The sequence below is a fragment of the Coenobita brevimanus genome, chromosome 68 (genome assembly GCF_032717465.1).
Source record: "Coenobita brevimanus isolate Jiangsu-jjx chromosome 68, ASM3271746v2, whole genome shotgun sequence".
In the NCBI taxonomy this organism is placed as follows: Eukaryota; Metazoa; Arthropoda; class Malacostraca; order Decapoda; family Coenobitidae; genus Coenobita; species Coenobita brevimanus.
The window spans coordinates 491,246-518,736 of record NC_137021.1 but is presented as its reverse complement, the minus strand read 5'-3'; the positions used below and the strand labels follow the sequence as shown (position 1 = coordinate 518,736).

General features: G+C 41.5%; 1 protein-coding gene across 1 annotated transcript; it reads right to left on the bottom strand.

The window, feature by feature from the left end:
- Nucleotides 1–9,001: 9,001 nt before the first annotated feature.
- Nucleotides 9,002–27,201, bottom strand: LOC145405793 (major facilitator superfamily domain-containing protein 8-like). The gene is made up of 7 exons (XM_080277028.1): nt 27,116–27,201; nt 24,641–24,845; nt 24,027–24,142; nt 20,186–20,313; nt 17,805–17,918; nt 10,921–11,117; nt 9,002–10,319 (listed from the first exon to the last, which is right to left on the bottom strand). The coding sequence occupies exons 1-7, from the start codon at nt 27,199–27,201 to the stop codon at nt 9,264–9,266; spliced, it is 1,902 nt and encodes a 633-aa protein (XP_080133154.1). The 3' UTR covers nt 9,002–9,263.
- Between the last annotated feature and the right edge of the window lie 290 nt (nt 27,202–27,491).

Here is a 27,491-nt window from a genome sequence, read left to right as displayed (position 1 = left end):
ATCATTCACTTGCTACTTCTTACGGGTTTGAGGCGTCTGGCTATTTAATGGACAGATAAGTTTAAATCCACGCATGTAGTAGTAAATAAAGAACACAATTTAATCTCAGTGCAGTGATAACACTTATTCCTACAGCCTACTCGCTTTCTTCTCCTTTTACACAGTTCCATAATGATAATGTTTCTTAGATTTTTTTTTTTTTTTACAAACGTCACCTTTTCCTCGATACTCATTTTTTGCTACTAATCCACTGAGCCTCAGGATGTCCTTGTTATTTTATTCCTGCCATATTCTTAAGATTTTACTCAATTCTAGATAGACCTTTTGACCTGGAGGTTACAAACAGCCTTCGCTAACCCCTTCAATAATACAAGAGGCTTTTCCAATGCTGAATAAAATACAGTAGTATGGTAGTTGCAGGAATAAACTGCAAATGACATCATCTTGATCATGGGGTTATGTTATATACCTCACTGCCCTGCACTGTACAAAATACATCAAGTACCATACAGTACTTGTCAGCTTAGGAAAATTAACCAACAGATGGAAGTGTGTAAATGAAGAGGTGAATAAGGTGAACTTTTGTCCCCAGCTGTACACTGAATGGAGGGAGTTGCATATTTCAGAGTACTGTATACATTAGCCTAAGCAACATCACCAATATCTTAATGATACAAAATATTCTACTTTACATCAGCCTATGTAATATCACACTGCTACTGCCTTCAAGTGCTGTTAACCCCCAGCTCAGGGACAAAGTTTTGATTAAACTCTTCCTATATTTAGACATTTTTATTAAGCTTAAGAGAAATGTTTCCAATTGGATGGGATAGATATAGCCTTCAATTACCCAAGCAATGCAAAAAAGCTTTTCCAAAGCTGTATAAAATCCTCTGCAAGTACCAAGAGTAAAGTGTAAAATGTGCATTATTAAACTAATGGGGCTAATCTGGATAAGTCATTTGACATTAGCAATTGTTCATTTACTATCAAACATAACACACTTATTCACCTCATTCTCCCAACACAAACAATTCTTCAAACTAACTTCAACAAATGATCCCTGGGAATGCCCGCCTGAAATGGCTGGTTCCCCGCAGTCCACCAGAACTACATCCAGATGAGCCTGGGGTCACAACAGCAGTAACATCTTCAAACTAGTATAACCTGAACAACAACATGGCTGAGACAGGTAATATCAGCCACTTTGATGAGGGTGTTCATTGGCTTCTGACTTGAAAATACTGTATTTATGGTCCTCTTTATAAGTCAAGGATGAGTTCCAGAACAATACTTTTCCCATGGATTTGGTACTGTAGCAGAAGTAGTAGAGTAACCACAGTCTGTCTGGCTGAGCAGACCCATCAATGCAGGCAAGCAATCACCCCTACAGGGTTGTCCCATTCAGTAAACTGATGTTCCCTTGCATGTACAGTGGGGGGGCGCGGTAGCACAGTGGTAGCGCGCTGGACTCGTAATCGGGGGATTGCGAGTTCGAGCCTTGCCCAGGCTGCCGCGCTGGGAGTGGTAGCTCACTCCTGTAACCCTAGCGGGGCTATATAGTCCAATACAGGGCTTAGCTCGGGGGAACTCCATTTCTCCCATTTTGCATGTACAGTGCCTTGCCACGGCAAGGCAGAGGGAAGAATGTGGAAGTTTGATTCTTGGGACACCACAACTGCATCTCTTCACCCAGTTAACAGGAGCACCATAGAAAGTTCCATCCATCCATCCATCATCCAATCCTACGTTGTCCCATGAGGAGCGTAAAGCCTGGGGCTAGGCAGTTGGTCCTGACATTTAAGATGAGAGTGACCAACCTCACTCATCCCTGAGTGGCATTATGTGAGCAATAAACCCCAATCACCCCTTGGATATAAACCTTCACTGGCTCAATCTAATTACCCACTAAACTACCAGGTGCCAAAATTTGGTTATATGGTTACCACCCAGCATAGTAAATGGTTTCCTGGTGTACAGGAAACCATTTGGCTTGTCACTCAGCGTAGAGTCACCCACAGGCAGAAGGAAGAGGAAAGAATGAAGGAATGAAAGACAGAAGAGGGAGTGTAAAGTCACCCGCAGGCAGAAAGACGAGGAAAGAATGAAGGAAAGAAAGACAGAAGAGGATGGAAGGAAAGAAGGATGGAGGAGAGGACAGGGCAGACACTCAAGAGCAGCACTACATTGAGTGAGTGGATGGTGACATCACCTAATTATCTGGTTATATTGTTACCACCCAGAACTGTGAATGGTTTCCTGGTTAGATGAAACCATAAGGCTTGTCACTTACTGTAGATTCACCTAAGAATAAGTACACAGCACCACTACTGCCCATTTGGTACTTTAAAGAGGGGGAACTGGCAAACCAGTGGTATATGGTAGGTATCCATTAAACCTTCAGTGACAGTATCTTAGTACTGTAATTTACTGAAAAACTATTGTAACAACAAAAAAAAGAACATATATAAATAAGGCAAGATATAATGAGAAATTACTGAACACTACATAATGGCAAAATGAGAAAGTATCATACAGTGATGGCCTACAAAGACACAATTATACTTTAATGCAATACAGAACATAACTCCCTTCACTCCACCGATGATTCTATTTATTTTCCATTATATTCTTGCTTCCTTCAGATGATTTTATATAGCTTGGGATTGACTTTTCAAACTCGGTAGGTCAAATATGGCCTTCATTAAATCTTGAAATACAAGAGATTTTTCCAGTGCTGTTTAACTGGCCTCAAGGTAGCAAGAACAACATAAACAACATATCACAAGATTGAAGGGGTGAAACTGAAACAAATTATGAGACTCACTCCTCTATCAGTGAAGAGTGATGGGATTACAGTACTTATTATGCGCTGGAAAATACTGTACTATAATATAACTACTGGCTGTTGTTGCTGATTGTCCCCAGTCTGTCTGGCCAAGCAGTCCAATCAACTGCTGGCAAGCAATTGCCTCTGGAAGGCTGTCCTGTGCAGTGAATTAATATTTCCTTGCAGCTGACAGCGCATCACCATAGTGAAGTGTGGAGGATAGTATGGAGATTTGGTTCCTGGGTGGATGCCAACAGGGGCACTATAGCAGCTCTACTTCACCTCATAATTTGGCTACATCCTTTTCACCCAATGTTGTAAATGGTTTCCTGGGTTACAAGAAACTATTAGGCTTGTCATTCAGTGTAAACCCACCTGAAGTGGAAAGTGGAGTACCAATAACAAAAAGTGACAGGAAGGAGAGGAAGACAAGGTCAGACACAGAGGTAGAATAAAATAGGGGAAGGAAGTAACAGACAGCACTACATCAAATAAATGGATGATGGTCACCACCACCACCACCTATAATTACACGTAATTTCATTTACCATTCCTATACATCACCTCATTTGAAGGCTGTTGTTTTGTACAGTTGTGAGTCATAGCTACTGTTCACTTTCCAATTCTTTACTGGTGAGGGATGCCTTGAAGTTGTGGCACTGACTCAGCCAGATGGCAGAAATGCCTAGCTATAAAAATGTCCCTAGATCCCCTCCATATCCCCTCAAAGGAGGATTGTGTACTGAAGGAAAAGGGCAGTTTCATCCTGTTGTCCACTGGGTTACCGTACCATTCAGACGAACCTACGAATAAACTACTGCTACTACTATACTCCACTCCAATATGTGGCTGAACGGAAATCACAACCAGTGTTTCACTGCACATGATGACCTGACACTGGTAGTTTGAGGCTTTTCTAGACTGCACAAGTAACAAGATCATATTCCAGTTGGCTAAGGAGGCTTCATAGCACCTCTCAGTGATTTATTCTGCTTCATATACCATTTTACTTTCCTGTAGATTTTTGGTGAAAATGATGTCAATATTAAGATGATCTAAAAATATATAAGAGACTGTTAAAGTGTAGTGTGCAAAAATATACCACTGTGGAAAAGCAAGCAGCCTACAAAATCTCCATAGCCACTTAGAATACAGTTTAATATAAACTAGTCTAGGCACACTGATAAGTACTCAGCAAAATAATGCACATATCAACTTAAAGCATATCTAATACTGTACTTTATGAAACAAACCCTCAAAGTTCTCTGAAAAACTGTACATATACTCCCCCTCTGATTCTAGGCAGGTTTCAAGTTTCAACTATACATAAACCCAAACTCAATTGTCAGTAATTTCTTAGTCACTTGGATTCTATAGTAAGTCTCCTATAACGAAGTCCATCCAAATGAATATTGTATAAACAAATCTGTGCTGTCTTACTGTTTGACACATGATGCCAAACTGTAAACATGGACCTGGTGGGGATTATATCTCTGTTATCAAGTAAATCAAAGTACTGAAGCAAAACCATTAAAAACACCAGTAAATAACACCAAAACAATTCAGCTTTGACTGAACATGAGAAATTACTTTACAATTAACTTGAACATCTTTTTAAGTACAAAAATTATTATACACAGTTATTTTTTCCACTCCTTGTAGCAGCTAACCTACAAGTTCTCTATGTGATCTTAACCCCTTCAACCTGCTGACATACTTTGTACTGTATTTTACTTCTTGATATCACATGACAATTTATTCTCCTTAGGAAAGACAAGGAGGCAATTGGTTTGTGCCCACTCCTTATGGAATTAAGGCATCTAGCAACAGATACAGTGATAAACAAACATGAGAAACTTATTGTATTGCACAGGTTAATAAAGGCAATATCCAGCTCCTTCAGCTATATAAGTCTCCCCTGAGCTGAAAATTTTTTAATGATATCAACAAAAAATAATATATAAAATACATTACTGGATAGAATGAGTTAAGTACAACTGCACTTTAGAACAGTTTAAATACAATTGCACTTTATCATACAAAATATGGTAAAAATACATTTATATACTGTACAGTCACCACTCACATAACGAGCAATCCTACAGCACGAAACTCACATAACAAGGAAGACAAAATTTGATGCCAAAATTTAGTCACAACACGAAATTGATAGACATAATGCAGGTGGAGGAAGCTGCCCATTTTTTTAAACACCATATTACATGACAATGATAGACACAAAGCAGCCAGAGGCCCCAAATTATGGTTCAAATAGTCATAACGAGGCAGACTAGGGTCATAATGCGGTTGGAACTGACATAACATGGCCAGTGATAGTCACAGCACAGGTTGCATCAGCCTATGATATATGGCTGTCACATGTCTGTGTGGAGCGTCATCATGGTCCATTAAGCATTCCTGCCCCAGACAAGCCTACCCTCTCCTCTCACTCTGGCTGCACATGTGACCTGTGTGATCTTTGCTCTTTTTTTTGACCATGGAACTCCACTCCACCTGCCCCCAGCAAGCCCACAATCTCTTCCATTCAAGGTGGGGAATCCTCAAGTGTTTGTATGTAATGAAGTCTTTAATAGGTAGGTAAATGTCCTGGAAAAAAAACTGAAAATTGCCTCAAAAGGTGAGCTTGGGACTAGCTTGGGTGCCATGAAACCTTTTAACAAGTAAACATATGGCCCTATAATGCAGAATTCTCATAAAGAGGGAGCTTCAGGGTATAATAATCCTGCATTATGCGAGAAGGAGGGAGGTGAGAAGAGAGGAAGAAATCAGTAGGACAGAAGTTGTGGAAGCAATGAAGAAAGTTAAATTGGGGAAAGCCCCAGGAATTGATGGAGTGTGTGGTGAAATGCTGAAGCATGGGGGAGAGATAGTAGTAGAATGGATGTGGAAGATGTGCAGATTGGCTTGGGAGAAAGGTAGTGTCACGGAGGATTGGAAGTCAGGTATAATTATTCCCTTGTACAAACGAAAAGGGGAAAAAGAAGTGTGTGGTAATCACAGGGGCATTTGTCTTCTTAGCACAATAGGAAAAGTGTATGGTAGGATACTTATTGACAGAGTTAGAGAAAGAACAGAGGAATTAGTTGGAGAAGAACAGTGAGGCTTTAGGATGGGAAGAGGTTGTGTAGATCAGATATTCATTCTTAGATCTTTAGTGGAAAAATTTCTAGAGAAGGGAAAGAAGTTGTACGTGGCTTTCATGGATTTGGAGAAAGCATATGACAGGGTGGATAGACACGGATTGTGGAAAATATTAAGAATATATGGAGTAGATGGAAAGTTGTTGAATGCTGTGAAGAGTATGTATGATGGTGCTAAGGCTGCAGTGCGTGTGGATGGTGAACTAAGTGAATTTTTCTCTTTGAAGGTTGGGTTGAAACAGGGATGTGTCATGTCTCCATGGTTGTTCAATCTGTACATGGATGGGGAAATAAAAGAGGTACAAGGTAGGGTAGTGGATGTTGGAGTGGCCCTGGTGAGAGAGGATAGTGTTTGGAAACTCCATGTACTGTTGTTTGCAGATGATACTGTGTTGTTTAGTGAAGACGAAGGGGAGCTGCAAGGCTTGGTGGATGAGTTTGGGAGAGTGTGTAAGAAACGGAATCTAAAGGTGAATGTAAGGAAGAGTAAAGTGATGGTCTTTGAGAGAGGTGAAGTCAGTGAATGTACAGTGAGGCTGGATGATGAGGGATTGGAAAATGTGAGTACGTTTAAGTACTTGGGTAGTGTGATGAGTAAGGATGGAGGTTTGAAGGGTGAAGTGCTTGAAAGGGTACAGCAAGGAAGAAAGGTTGCTGGTTCTTTGAAATCAGTGATAAGAAACAGGGAAGTGAGCATGGAGGTGAAAAAGTTACTACATGACAGTATTGTGATACCAACTCTAACGTATGGAAGTGAAGCTTGCACGCTGTTGGAAGGACACAAGTCAAGAGTGAGAGCAGTGGAAATGAGTTATTTAAGAGGAGCCTGTGGAGTCACACGGAGAGACAGGCTGAGGAATGAGGATATAAAGGAGCGTTGTGGTGTGGATGTGGATGTGATAGGAAGCGTTATGAGGAACACACTGAGGTGGTTTGGCCATGTGGAGAGGATGGAGGGTGAGAGGCTGATGAAGAGAGTGTATGTGAGTGAGGTGGAGGGGGGAAGAGGGAGGGGGAGGCCGAGGATGAGATGGAGGGATGGGGTGGAGAGGTATATGAGAGAGGGGGGTGTGAGTTCGGAGCAGGGCAGAGAAATGGCGGGGGACAGGGTGACGTGGAGGCGATTTGTTTATGGCCACCCCAAACGGGATTGAGGCGTCTGGCAATAGATTGATAGATTATGCGAGTGATGGATGTACCGTAGTCTGCATATTCACATATACTGTAAACTAAAAAAAATTATGCACACTTAAGTAACAGAGACAGTCCTTGCTATGGGATGTGTTGTAAAATATCACAAACTATTTACACATAGTTACTAATATCACCATCAACATCATCATCATCACCATAATCATCATTATCCTGACCTCTTTCTCCCTCCCAAGGATGGAGTAAGGAGGGGTCCATTAAACAAAGAAAGAGAAGACATGACAGGGTGAGAACTACAGTAATTAACAGCATGTCTGGTGAAATCTGTCATACACACATTAACTCACAATTTAAGCCTTTGGAATCTGGACTCTACCACCATACACTGGGGATGGTGGCAAATTAGCCTTACAGGTAATGAAGTAACTTTAACAGGCAATTTTTTCTTAATATACTGAAGACTTGGCAGCAAAGTAGTGTCAAAAAGGGCAGCTTTCAATGAGGACTTAGAGGCAGTCCTTGTTATCTATACATACATATGTACATAAAAATGATACCATGCATTCTCTTAAGGAATCCCCATATTTGGGTTGGCCATGGTACATCTGATGTTTTCTAAGGAGTAGGAACTAACCCAAGTCCCAAGACCAGCTACTTAATTGCAACACTATGTGGAAACTGTTCGGAGGGAAATGTGTACTGTAACTGTTCATTCACTCATTCATTCATCATCTAATCCTGTGTTGTCCCATAAGAAGCATCGGAGCCTGGGGCTAGGCAAGTTTGTCCTGACATTTAAGATGATAGTGACGAGTCTTACTCATCCCTGAGTGGCATTATGTGAGCAATAAACCCCAACCACCCCTTGGATATAAACCTGCACAGGCTCAGTCTGACTGGAATGCCTTACTTGCCCATTAAACCACTAGGCACCATAATTTGGTTACATGGTTACCACCAAGAGTAGTAAATGGTTTCCTGGTGTACAGGAAACCATTTGGCTTGTCACTCAGTGTAGAGTCACTCACAGACAGAAGGAATAAGAAAGGATGAAGGAAAGAAAGACAGAAGAGGAAGGAAGGAAGAGAGGAAAGGGCAGGCACCTGAGAGCAGCACTACATCAAGTGAGTGGATGGTGAGCATCCCCACTGACCACTCAACCAGTACTAAGATCATAACAATGTGAGAGTCTTAGCTTGGAGCAAGGGGGGATCCGGGGGGTGTTGCCCATGCTGCCTGGGCAACACCCTTGCTTTATCATACTGAAAATTAGTATACAGTAGTTTACACAAACAGACCACATATTTTACTTAGTGTCATGTTTATTTCTTCCATTTGGATGTTATGCAAACCATCCATGGCTGATGAATGTTACTTAGCTGGGTGAGAAAGGGGATGCCACAACCTCATTATTCTGGAATGTGATAAGGGCAACATCCCAGACTGGATCTACCCCTGCTGAACTTCTGCTCTATGTACTCGTAAAGTCACTCAGAAGAGAAAGTGCCATAAGAAGCTGTTTTTGACATTCTTCCATGCTGCTAACCCTCTGAGTCTGGATATATCTTTTCATTTTGTTCTTGCACTCTCTTGATGATTTTACTCAGCTTGGGTTAGACTTTTAAAACTGGAGAGGTTCGATACAGCCTAAACACACACTGTTAGTTTGCCAGGCCTTTCATCAAGCTGAATAAAATTATCTGGTAGCAGCAAGAATAACCTAAAAAAGATCATCATCCAGTTTCAGTAAATTACAGAAAAACTGCTGACTAAAGTTCCATCGCTACCTATGAATTGGTTCCTCCATTTTGCAATGTTGATGATGTTGCTGCTGTTATAATTCCAGGCTTGTCTGAAATGTGAACAGAGTGGAATGCAAGCTGAATCTGCCCTTCTCTTATAGTCCATCCTCCTCCTTCCATGGGATAGGGAGGAAGTTGAGGGACATTTGGATAACTAGGTAATGAAGCCATCTGGTCATACTGGTACCACCACATGAAGGCTTCCCACTCCAGCACTCCCAATTTACAATGACAGCAATATGTCAAAGTTATGATATTACAGAGCCCATTCCTTACTTACAACAATGACTGTCTGTAATGGTAATACTGCTATTATCATTAGGTCACCTGCATGGGTACCATTCTTTTGTAAAACACTAAATTAGTAATGAGTGTGCCCAACAAAATAAAGAAGAGAATACCAAAGGTCCAGCGTGGACCCAGGTCTGTGTACATGTATGTGACGATAATTGGACCTGTGACACGGGAAAGACTACCTGTACTTGTTAAGATGCCCATCCATAATCCCTGTGGTTTTGGACCAAGGAGTTTTGAAAAGATAGAACTGCATAGAGTGAATGCCATGGGATAGCCCACAAGGGCAATCACATTGGCTACAATCAGCTGTGACTGTTCAATGATGGGGGTGTAGAAGCACCACTCTTGCTCTGGGGGACAGCCCACGTCATCACAAGTATCATCCCTGACTGCATGGCGTCGACGTCGTTTGAGAACCATGGTCAATGTTTCATTCATGTCAGTTAGTACATCCACATACGGTGTTGTTATTTTCTCCTCTCCGTCTGTGTCTGTCAGTAAATCTATATAAGAAGTTGTTATCATATCCTCTCTGTCTATGTCATCCTGCACTGTGGAAAGGGTTGGTAATGGGGAATCAGTTCCATTCAGTGTTATTGGTGGTTGAGTCATATTTTGGTCTGTGAGGTTTACTGGGATGGAAGCTATTTTTGGAGCAAGGGTGGTTACTGGAGGCAATGAAGCAGTGCAATTCCTTATTTTAGGATAGGTACTGCCCATGGGAAAGTGTATTATCATAGACAGTGTCATAGGTATTATCCCACCCACAATGAGAACTTTCCTCTCATCAAATCGTTTCGATAGGAAGCCAGCCATCAAGAATGCAACAATGGCCATCCCCCCAGCAAAACTCAGTCCGATACCGACGACAGTGACGGCCATTTTGTCTGTCCAGGCATAGAGATCAATGCACATGGGAACTAATAAGGTTTCCAGCAGAACATAAATCATGAGGAATATGAAGAAAGAGCTGAGGACATTGATGAGGGCAATGTAATCTGGCTTGGGTAGTTTCAAGGTGTCACACTTGTTTTGTTGCATCTGCAGTTCAGCTTCCTTGACTGCAATGGAGTGTTCCTGAGGAGATACACAAAATGGTATTAGAACTTTCAACAACTTGCAATACATAATAATGCAGCAACACAGGAAGTCATATGGATTACAGACCAGTTAACTGGTGGAATTTAAGATAAAACCCTCTTCAGGTATTTGCTGGTTCCTGAGGTGCAGTGCCACTTCTGGTTCAGGCCCTACACTCCTAGAGCCAGCAAATATAGGGTATGATTCTAAAACCAGCTCATTTTTGTATAACAGTAATTAGGTAAGAATTGAAATTATTTAAGTATCGGCAATACCAAATTCCAATAAAGGATAACCGTTTAAGGCCTCTAAGGCATACTTCCATCATTCTAACTGTGAAGTTCTAACCAACTAACAATCTGCCACCTATACTTTGCTCACTTTAATCAGTTGTAAAACTGCCATCTCTCCACCATAAATGTTAAATTGAGGCAAGAATTTAACAGTGGGATGGGATGATAGTAATGCAGGAGTACCATGGAATGTTTACTGGGCCACAATTGTACTGTCCTTTTCTGCTATTGGACTACTGTGCATGAAATTAGCTTCAAAAAAGGCAAAAATCTCCACCTACTTGAAATGAATAAACTATACTGACCTTGAAAATACATGGCATGAACAGAACAAAGTTGATCATTCCCAACACCACCCCAATCCATCCAGTGGCCGTGTACATGTTCCACTCCACACCTAGACCCTCGTCCTCCACATCAGCCTCCGCTGTTGAAGTCGTCACGTTGATGGATGAGTTGTGTTCATCCTGGGAGAATGCTACGGCAAGTGCTGTCTGGATGGCTGAGAATAAAAGAATACAGTAAAAAAAAAAAAAAAAAAAAAAAATGCCCACAAGGAATCTGAAGATATCCTAGATAATCAATATACAGGACTGTACTGTAATTTAATCTATTTTCTTGTAGTTAAGTATACAATAACAGTGCTTACAACAGAAATGACAAAAATATACATGCTCAAAAGTGTTGCAAAAGAAAGATTCAAATCTATCTTAAATGAACAATATAGCTTAATCTATTTCCATACAGCTGAGTACCTTGGTACATAATGACAGTACAGTATTTGATAAGATAGAACTACTCAAAAAGTCAAATAAGTGTTTTGCAAGAGGGGTCTAATTATATCCTCAATGATCAATAGAGCTCAATATATTTTCATGAAGTTGATTATATAGTATAGTAATGTAACAATGTTTTATTATGGATAAGATAGAAATACACATAATCAAAGGAGTGGTGTGCAGGAGGGGTCCAAAGATATTCAAACTGATCAATACAGCTCAGAATATTTTATTGTGGGTGTGTATATGCAATACAAACTATACTTACTGTATTATGGATCAAATGAAAACTGTCACCTGCAAGCTATACTGTACATCATGAGGAATGCACAGCTACTAATGTGGACAAGAAATATGAAACTTGCAACTCCCATCATCTGCAGAGTCAGACTGCTTCATGCAGAATATGGAAAGTGCATATAAAACAGACACAGTGAGTAGGTGAGTGAGTATGTGTAAGAGTAGAATGAATATCTGAGAGAAAGAGTGAGCAGGTGAGTAAGTATGAGTGAGAACAGAATGAATATACAATATAAGAGAAAGTAGAAGCAGGTGAGTGAGTATGAGTATGAGTAAATAGATAAGTGAGTAGGGGTAACATCATGAGAGTAATTCCACCCATCCATCATCTATTCTTTTAATGTCCCAACACCAGTGTTGAGGTTCAGGGCCAGGAAACTCAGCCCAGAGATTCAAAGATAGAGTGACTACTTGTTCGCCTCTGAGTGACACTACATGATCAACAACCATCAAGCATCTTTCTGACTTAAAATTTTCATGGGCCACATCCAGTTGGGGTGTCTTAACCCACCTGGCCACTACACCATTAATAAGAGCCAGGAATAAAAAAATGTGTAGGTAAGTAAGTGAATGTATAAGCTGGCAAGAGTGAATGAGTGTGTAACAGAGTGAGAAAATATGTAAGGATACATAAGTGTGTAAGACAATGAGACTGTAAATCAGCATGTAAGTAAGCAAGCAAGTAAGAGCACTTAAGTGAAGGAGTAGATGCACCACAGAAAAGAGAAACTTCCAACACAATAACACCCCTGGAAGTGCACAGCTGAAATAGCCAAATCTTCACAGTACATTATGTTCATATCCAGTTATGGTAATTTAAGGGTCATAATAAAGCAACAATGAAATTAACATCAGCCATAACAGCAAAACAAAACTACCACTGACAATACTATCATCACCAACATCATCATCATCATCATCCTGATCTCTATTCCCCACTCATGGATGAGGTGCAGTAGGGTCCAGAAAGCAGGGGAAGAGAAAATCACCATCGAGGGAGAACTAACTAATCAAGAGTATTCTCAGGTAAATGGGTTACATACACATCCACTTATCATTCATGCCCATTAGAATCATGACTCCACCTCACAGGCATAACCATCTGCACAATGCTAAAGAAAACAGCGCCACTACCAACAACAACAATAACAACAACAACAAAGACATCCATTGCACTGGACTCGAAAAGGCAACGCAAGTGTACGCCAAAACTGATATTTAAGCATCTGTGATTAAACATCTCATTAGTCTGCTCTCCACTGAAGCTGTACTTTAATTATAGGTATTTTTTATCTTATGTTTGCATGACAGACTGAACAAAATGCTTGAACGATATTCCTCTTCATCCACCCAGTGCTATACAGATTGTCTAAAAATAATCTTCCTCCTACACTCCGTAGTACACAGACTACCTCAAAACATACTTACGCCTACACCCACAACTACACAGATTGCCTCAGAACATTCTTCCTCCTACATACAACACTACACAAATTGTTTCAAAACATCTGTCAACATTACAAATATTGCCTCAATACATCTCTCCACTCCCACCCAACAATGCACAAACTGTTTCAAAACATTTCCCAACATACACATACTGCCTCAACCAACAACAGACAGACTGTCTTAAAAATACTCCTCCTCCAATTAACAATGTCCATCACAAACAAATGCATAAACACACAGCCGCCACAAGCACTCAAAATCCTCAGTCAAGCACCATCCTCCACGAACTTCCACATGATATAATCCCACAGAAATTGCTCTTCCATGACAGACATGAATGCACCTAACCAGACTATGATGTGGTCATCACTCTTCCATGCTTTAGTACCAACACACAATACATCTCACAAACAATCCACTATCCCCAAACTACACTGCAGCCCCTCATATCACAATACATTTACTCATCTCATTTACCCCTCTCTATCAACAACACAGACAATCCTTCAAGATCCCTGGGAGCACCCAGTTTAAGTTGTCAGTTTTCTGCTGACCACTGGGTTTGCATGCAGATGGGCCTGGGGGTGCAGCAATAACAACATCAAAGCACATCTGTCTGAAGAACTGTGGGGTTAGCACGGCCCTGAAAACAATGCTGTGAATCATGTCTACACAAATGAGGTACTTAGGTCACATTATGGTAAGTCCTTGCTATAAGAAGAGTTTTTACATCCTTTTTAGTTATTAAGTTCTCAGTATTCCAGGGAAAAATTGAACATAAAAGATTCACTGCTACCTATGAAACTGTTTTAGTAGTATCCCCAAGTTCAGAATAGCAAGTGTGTGTGAAAAGCTGTGACAGTCTGGAAAATACCTCTGACCTGAAACATGGACTGTCTATCAAAATACCAATAGCAAGTCGACACATGTCTACCTGAAGAGTTATGGGGTTGGTGTGACTCTGAAAGCAACATTGCGAGTCCAGTCTGCATGCCTGAGGTTGATGCGTGAAAACAAGACATACAACACTGATTACAAAATTAGGCACTAAAGCTCTTTGGTCCGAGGACATGTTTCTGTTTTTATTCTTCAAATTTCCAGATAATTTTATCCAGTTTGGGATAAAGTTTTTGAACTGGAGGGATGAGATACAGCCTTCGTTAACTCCTTCACCACCTGAGGTCTCCTCTTTACCTGAATAAAACTATCTGGAGAGAAAGGGGTTATATATATCCATCATTATCTTCTCTACTGGGAGGCTCTGCACTCAACAGTTGAATAAAAGCATCTGGTAGCAGCAAGAACAAAATGAAAATAAAGTACTAAGATTGAATGCGTTAGCATCTCATTTACAACATACAAACAAAATACATAAGTTATCAAACACTACGTGCTGCTGTTGCCATTACTTATCCCAGGCTCATTTGAAAATGAGTCTGGTGGACTGCATGCTGAAGATGCCATTCTCTTGCAGTCCACCACCCTTCTTTCTAGGGATAGGAAGTGAGCTGAGGGTCATTTGTATACACAATGGTGTCACTGCTTAAAGGAGTCCCTTCCCAGCACCAAAATTATGTAAAACAAGATATTGTAGGTGTCTGTAAAAAAAAAAAAAAAAAAAAAAAAAAAAAACAGTATTAACCTCAGCAAGGTGTAGGTGTACAAAGGAAGGCTACTACAGTCTAGAAAATTTCAGGGTAGGTGACTGGCACAAACCCTTGGTGGCATTACATGATCAAATATTCTTCAACCATTTCTTTGGGAACTGAACCAACGCACAAAATCACCAGGCATCAGTTAATAAATACATGATGGTGGTAATAAAACTGTAGTTACAAACCCATGCTCATCTGAACGTGGACCTGTGGACTGCAAGCTGAAGATGCCCTCCTCCTACAGTCCATAATCCTCCTTTTAGGGGATAGGGAAGGAACTATGGAACATTTGTATAAGTGAGTAGCTCCACCACCCAGCTACATCGGGGCCACCACATGACGGTGCCTCTCTCCAGCTCTATTCATTTGGCACTACATGAACATAAGCTACATGGCACAGATCACTTAACAGTTACTACTGTGGAAGAAGGATACCCACAATTGGAGATGCTGTATAATGGGGAGATGACAGTTTCAGCCTCACCTGCTCCAAGCTGGGTAGAAACTGTTGTATCTTCTAAATAAACAACATTTTCAAATATGGGTATAATTTACAATTTCAACAATTCATTGCACTGTGCTAACCAAGACACAATTACTGTACTATTGTGCATTTAACCTGCAAGCCCCAAGAGCCATTCTAGAGAGGCTGAGTAGTAATGAGGTTGAACTGCCTCAGGACTGGCCAGTGAGGAGGGAAAAGAAACATCATATTAGATTAGATCTGGGGAAAGAGGTGGTTACATGGTTAAGGGGTTAAAAGAACAAGAGAAAGCAACAGCAACAGACCTGATCATTCTTTTGACAATGTTTGTTACAGATAAAACAAAGACTATGGTATGCTATATTATTCTATGAGTCAAAGATATGGACAGTAAAGTAAAAAGGCTCCAAATTCAGTATACCACAATGCAGCAGTGAATCAAATATAGACTGATACAGATAAGCATAACCAATGCATCATAAAAAATCTACATTGCAGTGATATCATCAAACTAATCCTGAATGAGATATCACTGGTAATGTCTCAGCACTGACTGTACACTGTCCCATATCCAAAGCCAAGAAAATGTAGGTTAACAATTGACAATTGTTTTAAACCTTTCAATCCAATAATATTTTGCTCTGTTTTATTCTTCCTATGTAAGTTACAGACCATTATTCACCAAATAAAAGACCTCTCATGGTCAATGGATTAACATAAGCTACAATTAACCCCTCTGGTTCATAAAGTCTCTACTAAGTTGAGTTGAACAGTCTGTAGATATAGGCATAAGTCACTGGATTGAAAAGTTTAACAAACCTAAGTCCCCAAACTATATCCTGCAACAGACTGGCTAAGAGCTTATGGCCACATGATGCAAAGGAGATGATTAGTCATGAATGCAGTACAAGTTATAATTTCCACAGCTGCACCAAATGATTACAGAGCATAAACTAACACCAAAGCCATAATCACAAAGATTTACATGGTTTAACAACAAATATGTTTTGAATTTTATTTTTGTCCATTTATTAACCATATACTGTATTGTATTGTGGTTTGCATAAATAACATATATGATAATATTAACCCTCTAGTGGTCAAGGTAACTCTAGTACAGTACACTATTATGTCTGACAGCAGATAATTTTAATCAGCTAAGTGAGTCTTTGTACCCTGAGAGTATAATATCCATAAAGGAAATAAACTGACAAGTGAGAGGCACTAGGAAACTTCCCAAACCCGTTATAATACAGCACCAACAATGGCAACAGTATTACTGCTTTACACTTTTTAAATAACTGGTAGATATTTCAACAATTGAGCCATAAAGTACTGGTAATGCACAATCAACAGTCTGGGTATGAATAATCATGGCAGCTAAACCATTCAATTTTGTATCTGCTGGGAAACCGGTTAGCAACTTTGTCATGATATCTTTTGCTTTTTACTGCTCTGTTTTTCCTCCACTGCTAATCCTAGTTAGGGCAGCAGGAATTTACTTTATTAAAAGCATGAAATTTTTTACATACTGTACTGTACAGTTGTGCTATTAGTCACCGATAAGAATCTTCTGTGACAAGAAACCAACACATTCTCCTTGGAAGAAAAAGATCTCTGTAGAGGTGCAAACTGTAGTTATTCCTGCATAGATCTCCTTGCCTGAATCAATGTAATTCTTGTTCTCAGCAATATTTATTGAGAAACTGTACATATCAGTATTGTTGGAGAAACATGATGCAGTTACTGTACTACATTCACTGCACTATTTCAGACTGTCATGCAAGCACAGGTACACATCAATCTCATATCTGCCACAGCACATTCAATGCAACATCAGCTAAATAAATAAATTTATTATAAAGAGAGACTATAATTATGCTCAGATACTCTTATCATCATCTCTGACACCTTGTTACCTCCTGGGAATCCCTAGACAAGAAGCGACTGTGACAGACACACCTCCTGACTACCTTGCCCTCAAATACCTTTCTCACTCTCTTACACACTCCTCTTCCTCTTCCTACTCTTGCTTTATTGTATTGTTCTACTCTTTTTCAAAATCTCACATGATCTGCTTCTACCAACACTGCCCTCTATCTCACTTTCATATACTATGTCACTCTCATAGTGTAATGTAATCCAACTAAACCAAACATTATCCTCCCTTTCCCAATTTAATCTCTCAACTTAACCTAGCTAACCCTTACACACTAATCAGCAGTACTATAACTTAGTCTGACCCTTAGACACTCCCCTACCATACCCAAACACTCCTGTATCCTGTCAGAATGAAAGACTAACTAGAAGTGTACCTGTGAGTGAGATGGAGCAGGGGGAAACGAGACTGAGGATAAAGATGGAGGCATGAGGTGGAGAGGTGTATGAGAGAGAGGGAAGTATGAACTGGGGAAAGGGCAGCCTAATGGTGGAGGACAGGATGACATAGAGGTGATCTGTCTGTGGCTACCTCTTCCATGATTGTGATATTGGGCTATACACATGCTGGTATCCTCCCTCACCTGGTCCAAAGATGAAGCCTAGTCCCTGCGAGGCAGATGTGAGGGCAACAGCAAGGGTTCGTTCCTTGAGTTTGGTGGAGGCAGCAATGTACGACCGGATGATGGCAATGTTGGCTGCAAGGGAGAAGGATGCGTTATAACATCATCATCATCATCATCATCATCTAGACCTCTTTTTTTTTTTTTTTTCCATCTAATAACTGGGTGAGGCTTGCAGTCCATTTCAGATTAGAATTGCACCTAGCTATGATTCATGACCTTCCACACCTGTTGCCATACTATTTCCCTCTAGATTACAGTTCACTTAAAATTAAAGTCACACATCACCATGCTTCACCCCTTCCACACTTGCCCATCCATGTTTCACTTTCTTCCACACCAACCCAGCCATGATTCACCCCTTCTGCACCTGTCCATTCAAGTTTCACTTCCTTCCACACCAACCCAGCCATGATTCACCCTTTCCACACCTGTCTGGCCAAGACTATCCCCCTTCCACACCTGCTCAGCCATGATTCACCCCTTCCACACCAATCCAGCCATGATTCACCCCTTCCACACCAACCCAACCATGATTCACCCCCTTTGGCATCTGCTCAGCCATATTTCACTCCCTTCCACACCTGCCCAGCCAGATTCATTCACTCTACACCTGCCCAGCCACAATTCACCCATTCCATACCTGTCCAGCCATGATTCACCCATTCCACACCTGCCCAGTCATGATTCAACCATTCCACACCTGCCCAACCATGATTCACCCCTTCCACATCTGCCCAGCTATGATTCACCCCTTCCACACCTGACCAGCCATGACTCACCCCTTCCACACCTGCCCAACCATGATTCACTCCATTGCACACCTGCCTGTACTCCCTCACTGTAACTTCATCACCTGTAATTACAATTCCATAATGAGTCGGACCACAGTTGTGGATGATTTAGTCAAGGTGAGGGAGCATGGGTACTGTGGAAGGATTCAAGTTGTGGCGGAGTGTAATTCTAATTTGGAATGGACTATCAGGTCAGTTATGTAATGTTATGTTGTACTATATCAGGGCTAAGATAGGAGGATGTTGGGGTTAGCTTAAGGGCAGTGCAGTGCAGGGCAGAGCATGGTAGGATAGGGTAGGGTAAGGTTGGAAAGAGTTAGGTAGGGTAGGGTACGGTAGGGTAGGGTAAGGTTGGAAAGAGTTAGGCAGGGTAGGGTAAGGAAGGGTAGGGTTGACTAAAGTAGGATAGGGTAGGGTAGGGAAGAACAGGGGAGGGGAGGGGAGGGGAGGGGAGGATAAGGTAGGGTAGGATAGGACAGGGAGGAGTGGGGCAGGGTAAGGTAGGGTAAGGCACATTAGGGTAGGGTTGGGTTGGATACAGTAGGGTAGGGAAGGGTAGAGCAAGTCAGGTTAGATTAGGTTAGGTCTGGAGGGTGCTAGGCTAGGTTAAGTTTGGTTAGGAAGCTCCCAGAGAAGAGAATGGATTAAAATGGGCTAGGATTGGAGGTTGCTACTGGCCAGTTTAATCTGTTCCCTACCATGATGCACGTTTTATGAACATGCAGGTGTTTATAACTGATGCTTATGAGTACAATTATCATTTATGTCCATTTAGTGATGTTTAAGACCATTTCAAACCTAGCCCTGAAGGATGGGTACATTTTTATTTTGTTCACATTTTATCATGATCTGATTTCTGTATGTTGGTTTGTTACCGTAACACAGCAAAAACGGCGCAACAAGGCGCATTTTTTGAATGCTCCAACCTAAAGAATAAAAAAAATTCCAGACCAATCGGGCTACCAGTTCCCGAGTTATGACTCATTTCTGGCCTTTTGCTTCAAATTTATTAGTGGAGGGGATGGATTCACCCTTGGTCCGGCACTGAAATTCAGTAGCCTTCGCTCAAGGCCACTGAAGACAGCCTTCAAGTGAGTATCTGTTATAAACCTGTGTCTGAATACTGTATATGGAAAATGAGAATAAAAAATCTGATGAAGGAAGAACAGGAGAGGTGGAGGTATGGAGATGAGAACCTTATAGAGTATGACCTAAAAATAGGTGAACCATTTTGTGAGTGAGATGGAGTATGGGTGGTGGCTGAGAGAATGAGATGGAGGGACAGGAAGAAGTGGTATATGAGAGAGGGGATGTGCATTCAAGAAGGGGTAGCCTGATGGAGGAGGGCAGTGACACGGAGGAAATTCATTTGTGGCAACCCCTACTAGGATTATGGTGTCTGGATATTGATAGATAGCCAGACCGAAGACAGATAGATAGAGATAGATAGAAATTTTAATCACTTAACACCTTCAACTACATGATGTCATTTCCATATTTCTTTTGCTATCATCCAGACACTGATATCCTGCATAGGAGATATTTTACCGGAACTGACGCCGACGAGAAACCTGGAGAAGATCATGACCCCCATGGCCGAACTGCCGAACACATTCAGGATGGCGTAGAGTCCATTGCCTATCGCAAACAGTACCATCGTCAGTAGAAACGCACCCCTGTCAAAGAATTCACCATCACCAACATCATCCAGACATCTCTTCCCACCTAAGGATGGGATAAGGTAGGGTCCAGAGAGCAAGAAATAACCTGACAGGAGGAGAATAGAAAAACACATCACATACATCTTTGTCTTTTTTTTTTTTTTTTTTTTTTTTTTTTTTTTTTTTACCAGGCCAAAACCACCATTCATCGACTGTTCGCCATTCTGTTGTTGAGAAGCAGGGGTGGTAGCTAGAGGGTAGTGGAAAATTCTGGATAGTTCGCGCATTTTCAGTTGCTAGTGAGACTTGCCAGGTAGCATTTTTCTGGGGGGGATGATTTTTAAATTATGTAATATTCAGATATATTTTCAATCTGTATGATAAAACATTTAGAGTGCTACACAATGTGAGCAAGCTCTGGAATATTTCGGATTTCTCCGATGCAGAATTCTGTTGCTGCTAGGAGTACCTAGAACGTTCAAATGACATGGAAGGTTATAAAAAGGATGGGGGGAGAGAGTAGAGGAGCCAGTTTACTTGTGGCACTCGTAAAATTAGTTATGCAGACAGTGTAATTACTTGGAAAATAAATACTATGAATGCAAGAAGCCTGTGTAATTACGAAACGTGAGCTGATCTTGTGTACATTGAAAGGAACGATTCACAGGATGGCGTCTTTCCTATACTGAACTACTGCTGCTGAAGCCTGTGGCAGTGTGGGAAATGGACGTAACACTATTCTGGAGGGAAGCAGGGAGAAATCTGTACTGGGAAGCTCCACCACTCGGTCAAATTGATGCCACCACGAGAAGGCATCCCGCTCCATTATCTTACTGTAAGTATAAGAAAGGATATACGAGCAAGGAGAAAGAATGGCAGTGTAAGAGATAAAGTGTGAAGGTGTCCCAGAGAAAGTAAGTGACAGAGGGAGAGTGGGAGTTAGTGAGTGAATGAGTGTGAGAGAGTGAGTGAGTGATTGTACCAGTGAGTGTGTGAGTGTGAGTGAGCCTGAAAGGCATCCTCAACAGAAAATCAATGTGTGTGTGTGTGTGTGTGTGTGTGTGTGTGTGTGTGTGTGTGTGTGTGTGTGTGTGTGTGTGTGTGTGTGTGTGTGTGTGTGTGTGTGTGTGAGAGAGAGAGAGAGAGAGAGAGAGAGAGAGAGAGAGAGAGAGAGAGAGAGAGAGATTCCCTGGAAAGAAAGTGAGCAAGTAGCGTGTGGGTGTAAATGCCAAAGAGTGTGTGAAAGTGAGTGATATTAAGTGAAAGGCACCTTTGTGAAAGTGTTCGTATGTGAAAAAAAAAAAATGACTGAGAGAGTAAGAGAGTCAGTGAGTGAGTGAGTGAGTGAGTGAATGTGTGTGAAAGTTAACATCGAGTACCCCTGGAAGAATGAATAACAATACGAGAAAATGAGTGAGTGAGAGCAAGTGTGAAAGTGAATGGAAATCAGAGTGAGTATAGGAAAATGTCTGAAGGTTACAGAAGGAGTACAAAGTTAAGGGAAAGTACAAAAGAAAGAGAGTACAAAAACGAAGGTGCAAAGGTTAAAAAAAAAACTCCAAAGGAAAGTTCAAAAGAGAGTACAAAACTTAAAGAGAATACACAGAATACAAATGACTGAGTAAAAAGGCTACAAAGAGTATACAAGCGATGGAATACAAAGATTATAGAGAGTACAAAAGACGGGGTACTAAGGTCACACGAGTACAAAAGTTGCAGAACAAGAGAATGCAAAAGGTTATTAAGTACAAACAGACTACAGACAGGAGTACAAAAGACTGAGAGTACAAAAGTTACAAAGAGCACAGAGTTTAAAGAGAGAGTGCAGATGAAAATTACTGAGGTTATACAAGCGATTAAAAGTTGCGTTTCATTTGGCACTGGAAGCTTCCTAACACATCCTAAGCGAATTATTCCGCATGGCAATCCTTAATATTCTCTTGTTTGATTTTCCATGTTATTAAAAATCGCTTTAATATCGAATAATTTGAACCAGTAACATACAACAGGATACTGGGGGGGTAATGCGAAGAATAAATCAAAAAGGAAAAAGCATTAGGAAATCTTCAAGGCTATCTCAGACTTCGACTCAAGGTTACAGAAAAGATACTATACTGTACATACTTTACCTTGGCCACGAACTGCCGTCTCTCCATAATGAAGGACGAGTTGTAACAATATATATATAACACTGGAACATGATGCTAGTCACGAAGAAGTGCTATGTAAACGGGTGTAGTGCCGTCTTATTGTCTTTTTCTACCACTAGGTGAACTAAGCTGCGAAAGGACGAAAATCGGGGCCAAGAAGAAAAAAGTGAAGCCGGCCCAGACACGGCTTTAACGAGGAGTATTGGTTAAGACGCCACATTGCTGTACGTAGTTGGACAGAGTGAGGCGGGGGAGAGAGAGAGAGGTGGAGAGGTAGGGAGAGGCTGTGAGGCAGAGAGGTGGGGAAGAGATACAAGTAGGGTGAGGTAGAGAGGTAGGGAGGAGATACAGGTAGGGTGAGGTAGAGAGGTAGGGAGCAGATACAGGTAGGGTAGGGTAGAGAGGTAGGGAAGAGACACAGGTAGAGTGAGGTAGAGAGGTGGGGAGGAGATACAGGTAGGGTGAGAAACAGAGGTAGGGTAAGGGAGGAAAAGGTAGGGAGAGACAGGGTGAGGTAACGAGGTAGAGTGGGGTGGTTAGGGAAAGACAGGCTGTGAGACATGGAGGAAGACGTTAGTGAAGTGGGGCTAGGACAGGGAGAGAGGAGAAGCGGGAAAAATAAAAAGGATTAACGAGGAGAGGAGATATAGGGAGAGGTGGGCAGGGGAGAGGTAGGGAATGGAAAGGCATGGGGAAATAGCAAGCGGAGATGGGGAAGTGGGGAGAGAAGGAGAGAGTAAAGGCTGGGAGAGGAAAGGAAAACAGGAGACACGGAGAGAAGAGGTACGGAGGGAGAGGGAAAGGTGAAAGGAGAGGTGCGGTGAGGAGAGGAACGGAGCGGAGCAGTGAGGAGAGAGGTATGGAGAGGTGGGACGAGGAGAGGCAAGAGGAGGTGGGGAGGGGAAAGGCAAGGATATGTAGCGAAAGGAGAGGGGAGGAACGGCAGGAAGTGGAAAGACAAGAAGAGAAGAGGAGAGAGAGAGAGAGAGAGAGAGAGAGACAGACAGACAGACAGACAGACAAAGGCAGTAAAGGAGACCCTGGGAGAAACTTGCAAATCATCATGAATGTTAAGAATACAAGGAGGAAAAAAAGAACAACAATAACAACAACAATAACGACAATAATAATAATAATAATAACAATAATAATAATAATAATAACAACAATAATAATAATAATAATAATAATAATAATAATAATAATAAAAATAATACTTTAAGATTCTTGCCTATACTGACGACACGAGGAAATTAAGACACCATTTCTCATTACAATACAAAGCAAATACCAATGGCATCTTAATAGGCAATTTAGTGTAATTAACTGGAAACATAATAGTACCTAAAAAGTTAATAAGGTGACTCATTACAAGGGCTGTGTGTGTGTGTGTGTGTGTGTGTGTGTGTGTGTGTGTGTGTGTGTGTGTGTGTGTGTGTGTGTGTGTGTGTATCAAGTAGAAAAGGAAGGACATGGATAAGATGGTTGAAACATGGATAGGTACCGTAAATAGACAGACAGACAGACATATAGACAGATAGATAGATAGAAGGATAAAGAGATAGACAAAAACCATACCTGTTGGAGCCAGCCTTGTTGCCCCACAGTCCAAGCAGGGGTGAGGCGACCATCTGTCCCAATGGGTTGGAGGAGATGACCCACCCTAGGGCTTGCTTTGACACTCCAGGCGATAACTGCAATAATAATAATAATAATAACAATAATAATAATAATAATAATGTAGTAGTAGTAGTAGTCGTAGTAGTAGTAGTAGTAGTATTTTTACAACTACTACTTTTGCTACTACTGCTGCTAAAACATTTTCATTATTATTATTATTATGATGATGATGATGATGATGATGATGATGCTAATGATTATTATTCTCTCCGAACATTTACTGTTGAGTATATTTTCACCCATGTCTGTGTTACTCAAAAAACTTAAAAAAGAGAGATTTGGACCAAGTTTGGTGGGTAGATAGCCCATGTCCCGGGGAACAACCTATTGACTTTTTGGACTGATCCGGATCATATTACAGATTCTGGATCCGGAAAACGCTTTTTACGAAACCCTAATCAGTGATGAGAAAACCTAAGCCATTATGGAAAATGATTTGGAAATTACGTTGCCCTTGTCGGAGAGGCGCTCCACTTAATGGCCCCTCTAGTTATTATTATGATTATTCTCACCTGTTGCAAATAAGGCCAAACCCCCGTCAGCACAATGGAGAACCCGATGGCCATGTTGAAAGTGGTGATATAGGCGACGAGGTGAGAGATGCGTCGAGCTCTCCTCTCAGCAGGAGTCTCCAAAATCTCACACGGCACCGGCACCGTGTCCTTACTTGTGTTGTCATCCTCCCCGGGCATGAGGGGTGTACCGCCCTCATCGTTCCTATTAAGAGGTAGATGGGTGGAGGGATGGATGAATATTTACAAGACTGATGAATACGTATAAATATTTAAATAAAGATACAGGAGAAAAGAAGGCTCTTCCTGGAATGGAAAAATGGTGGCAAGGGTAAGGAGTGGTTAAAGTTCTGAGAAACGCTGTCTCTCCTGACAATGAGAGGACTCTCCCTCCGTGCTAAGGGATCTTTATATGCGGCATGTGTTAGTAGTGTAATGCTGTATGGTAGTGGGATACTGGGCGGTAAAGGAAGACGATATTCGTTGGCTCCAATTTACAGAAATGACAGTGATTAGATGGATGTGTACCATAGTGCGTCCTTGAATGCGAGGCCCAGGGGTGCTGGGTTACGATTGAAAGGTTGAGACGAAGGATGGAACAGGAGTGTATTAATGCTGTGATATGGAAAGGCAGATTCAGGTGGTCTGGGCATGTGGAGAGGACGTCGGGGGTTGGGTTGCGAGAGGCAAACCCAAAAAGACCCGGGAGGAGGTCAAAGAGTGTGACCTCAGGGATAAGGGACTGAACTGGGAGGTTTCCAGAGATTGAGCAGCGTGGAGAGCCGCCATTAGGTGACCAGTACAGTATGCATTCATACTGGAGCCTTTATAAATGATACGATATGATACGAATGGTCCTGACAGGCATATGCAAAAACTCTGATAAGCAGATATAGCTATTTAAACACACACACCCACACACACACACACACACACACACACGACAGACAAACAGACAAAACGACAGACATGTACGCATTATAAGCACTAGGCTAGAGACTAGACGACACACACACACACACACACACACACACACACACACACACACACACACACACACACACAGATAGCTCGACGAATACCTTTACGTAGATAAACAGTTAGACAGACCGATGAAAACATGTACGAGTAAATATTTAGTTAGGAAGCCTAGATATATACAGATAGATAAATACAGACAGATGGAAAATTGATAAATTGACACATAGACAGACTGTTATTTAAACAATCTGATAGAGATATACTAATGAACATTTTGCTCGAAAAACCTTTTGTGTGTGTGTGTGTGTGTGTGTGTGTGTGTGTGTGTGTGTGTGTGTGTGTGTGTGTGTGTGTGTGTGTGTGTGTGTGTGTGTTGGCGTAAACAAGAACCTTATGAATCCACACACGTCACTCGGTACACAAAGGGCATACAAACACGCTGCTACGTACACATATTAATCAGTTCTTACACACCTAGCCAATAACCTACACCCTCTCTCTCTCTCTCTCTCTCTCTCTCACACACACACACACACACACACACACACACACACACACACACACACACACACACACACACACATACATACAAACACACACACATTACACAGTTCTTATATACCGTACCTTTAATAACCTACACTATACTATGCACTTGCTTTACAAAAATTCCTTCACTTGGTAAAAAAAAAAAAAAAAAAAAAAAAAACTCCCTTCACTTAATTCACACTTGCTCAGTAAAATGCAAGCATCCTCCATTAACTGAACTGTGAACTCTGTGGACTGCAGGCTGAAACTGTCCCCTCCTACAGCCCAGCACCCCCCTTTAAGATGATAGGGAGGGAGCTGGGGGACATTTGCATATCCAGGCACTTCAGCGCCACCACACGAAGGCGTCCCTCTCCACCACGTCCACCTAAAGGGATCATGAATAAATTACGAAAATACGTTGTCGGACTGAAAGGGTTAAGGAGTACGAATGAGATGCATAAATTGTACAGCAGGTGGCACAGAAGGCTTCGTTGCACTCCTTCCTTAGCGAATTATTTTGTATATTGCACCTTAACATCTTCTTCCGTGCTGTCTACATTGTTTTAATATCGATACATGCAAGATGAGACCTACAAGAGGAGAGTAACGTGTAAGAAATAAATCTCCAGTCCATCAATAATAAACATGATGATACCGAGGTGCAACTAGCTGAACAAATCGCTAGGGAAGACAGGCTAAGGAATATTCAGAGGTTCATAAATTACGATCCTGTTTATATTGAATCGCTAGGGAAGATAGGCTACGAAATATTCAAAGATTCATAAAGCAGAATCCTGTTTACGTTGGACTATGCTTCAGGCTGTGCTGAGAATTACTGTGAAGATTATATTGAGTTAGGATTTGACAGACAGGGAAGAAAGAGAGCGAGCGAGCGAGCGAGAGAGCGAGAGAGAGAGAGAGAGAGAGAGAGAGAGTGGGGGGGAGGAGGGAGGAAAAACTTACCTCTGAACCTGCAGAGCAACATTTTCCCCTGGCTGTTTGATCATAACTTCCGTAGCATCCCCATTCTCGGCTGCTACCCTCGGCATCTTCGCGGGAGATGGAGAGGAAAAGGATATGGAGAGGAAATGGAAGGGAGAAGGGAAAAGCGGGAGAGGGGAGAGGAAAGGGAGAGGGGAACAGCGGGGAAAAGGGTAGGGAAAGGTGGGCAAAGGAAGTTTTAATTTTAAAGGTGTACAATGGGAAAGAGAAGGGAGAGGGGAACAGTAAGGGGGTGGGAGAAGGGGAAAGCAACAGTGATATATATCTTCTGTTTCACCGTTTGAGTTTTCTATTTACCCTCCCTTCCTCCTAACCCCCTATGACTTTTTCCTTTTAC

Excerpts from the sequence above, each read along its gene's own strand:
- LOC145405793 (XM_080277028.1), bottom strand. The coding sequence starts at position 27,201 with ATGCCGAGGGTAGCAGCCGAGAATGGGGATGCTACGGAAGTTATGATC. Across the intron at positions 17,919-20,185 it reads TCTCGTCGGCGTCAGTTCCG|CCAACATTGCCATCATCCGG; the intron begins GTAAAATATCTC and ends TCTCCCTTGCAG. Across the intron at positions 11,118-17,804 it reads AGGCTTCATCTTTGGACCAG|CCATCCAGACAGCACTTGCC; the intron begins GTGAGGGAGGAT and ends TTTTATTCTCAG.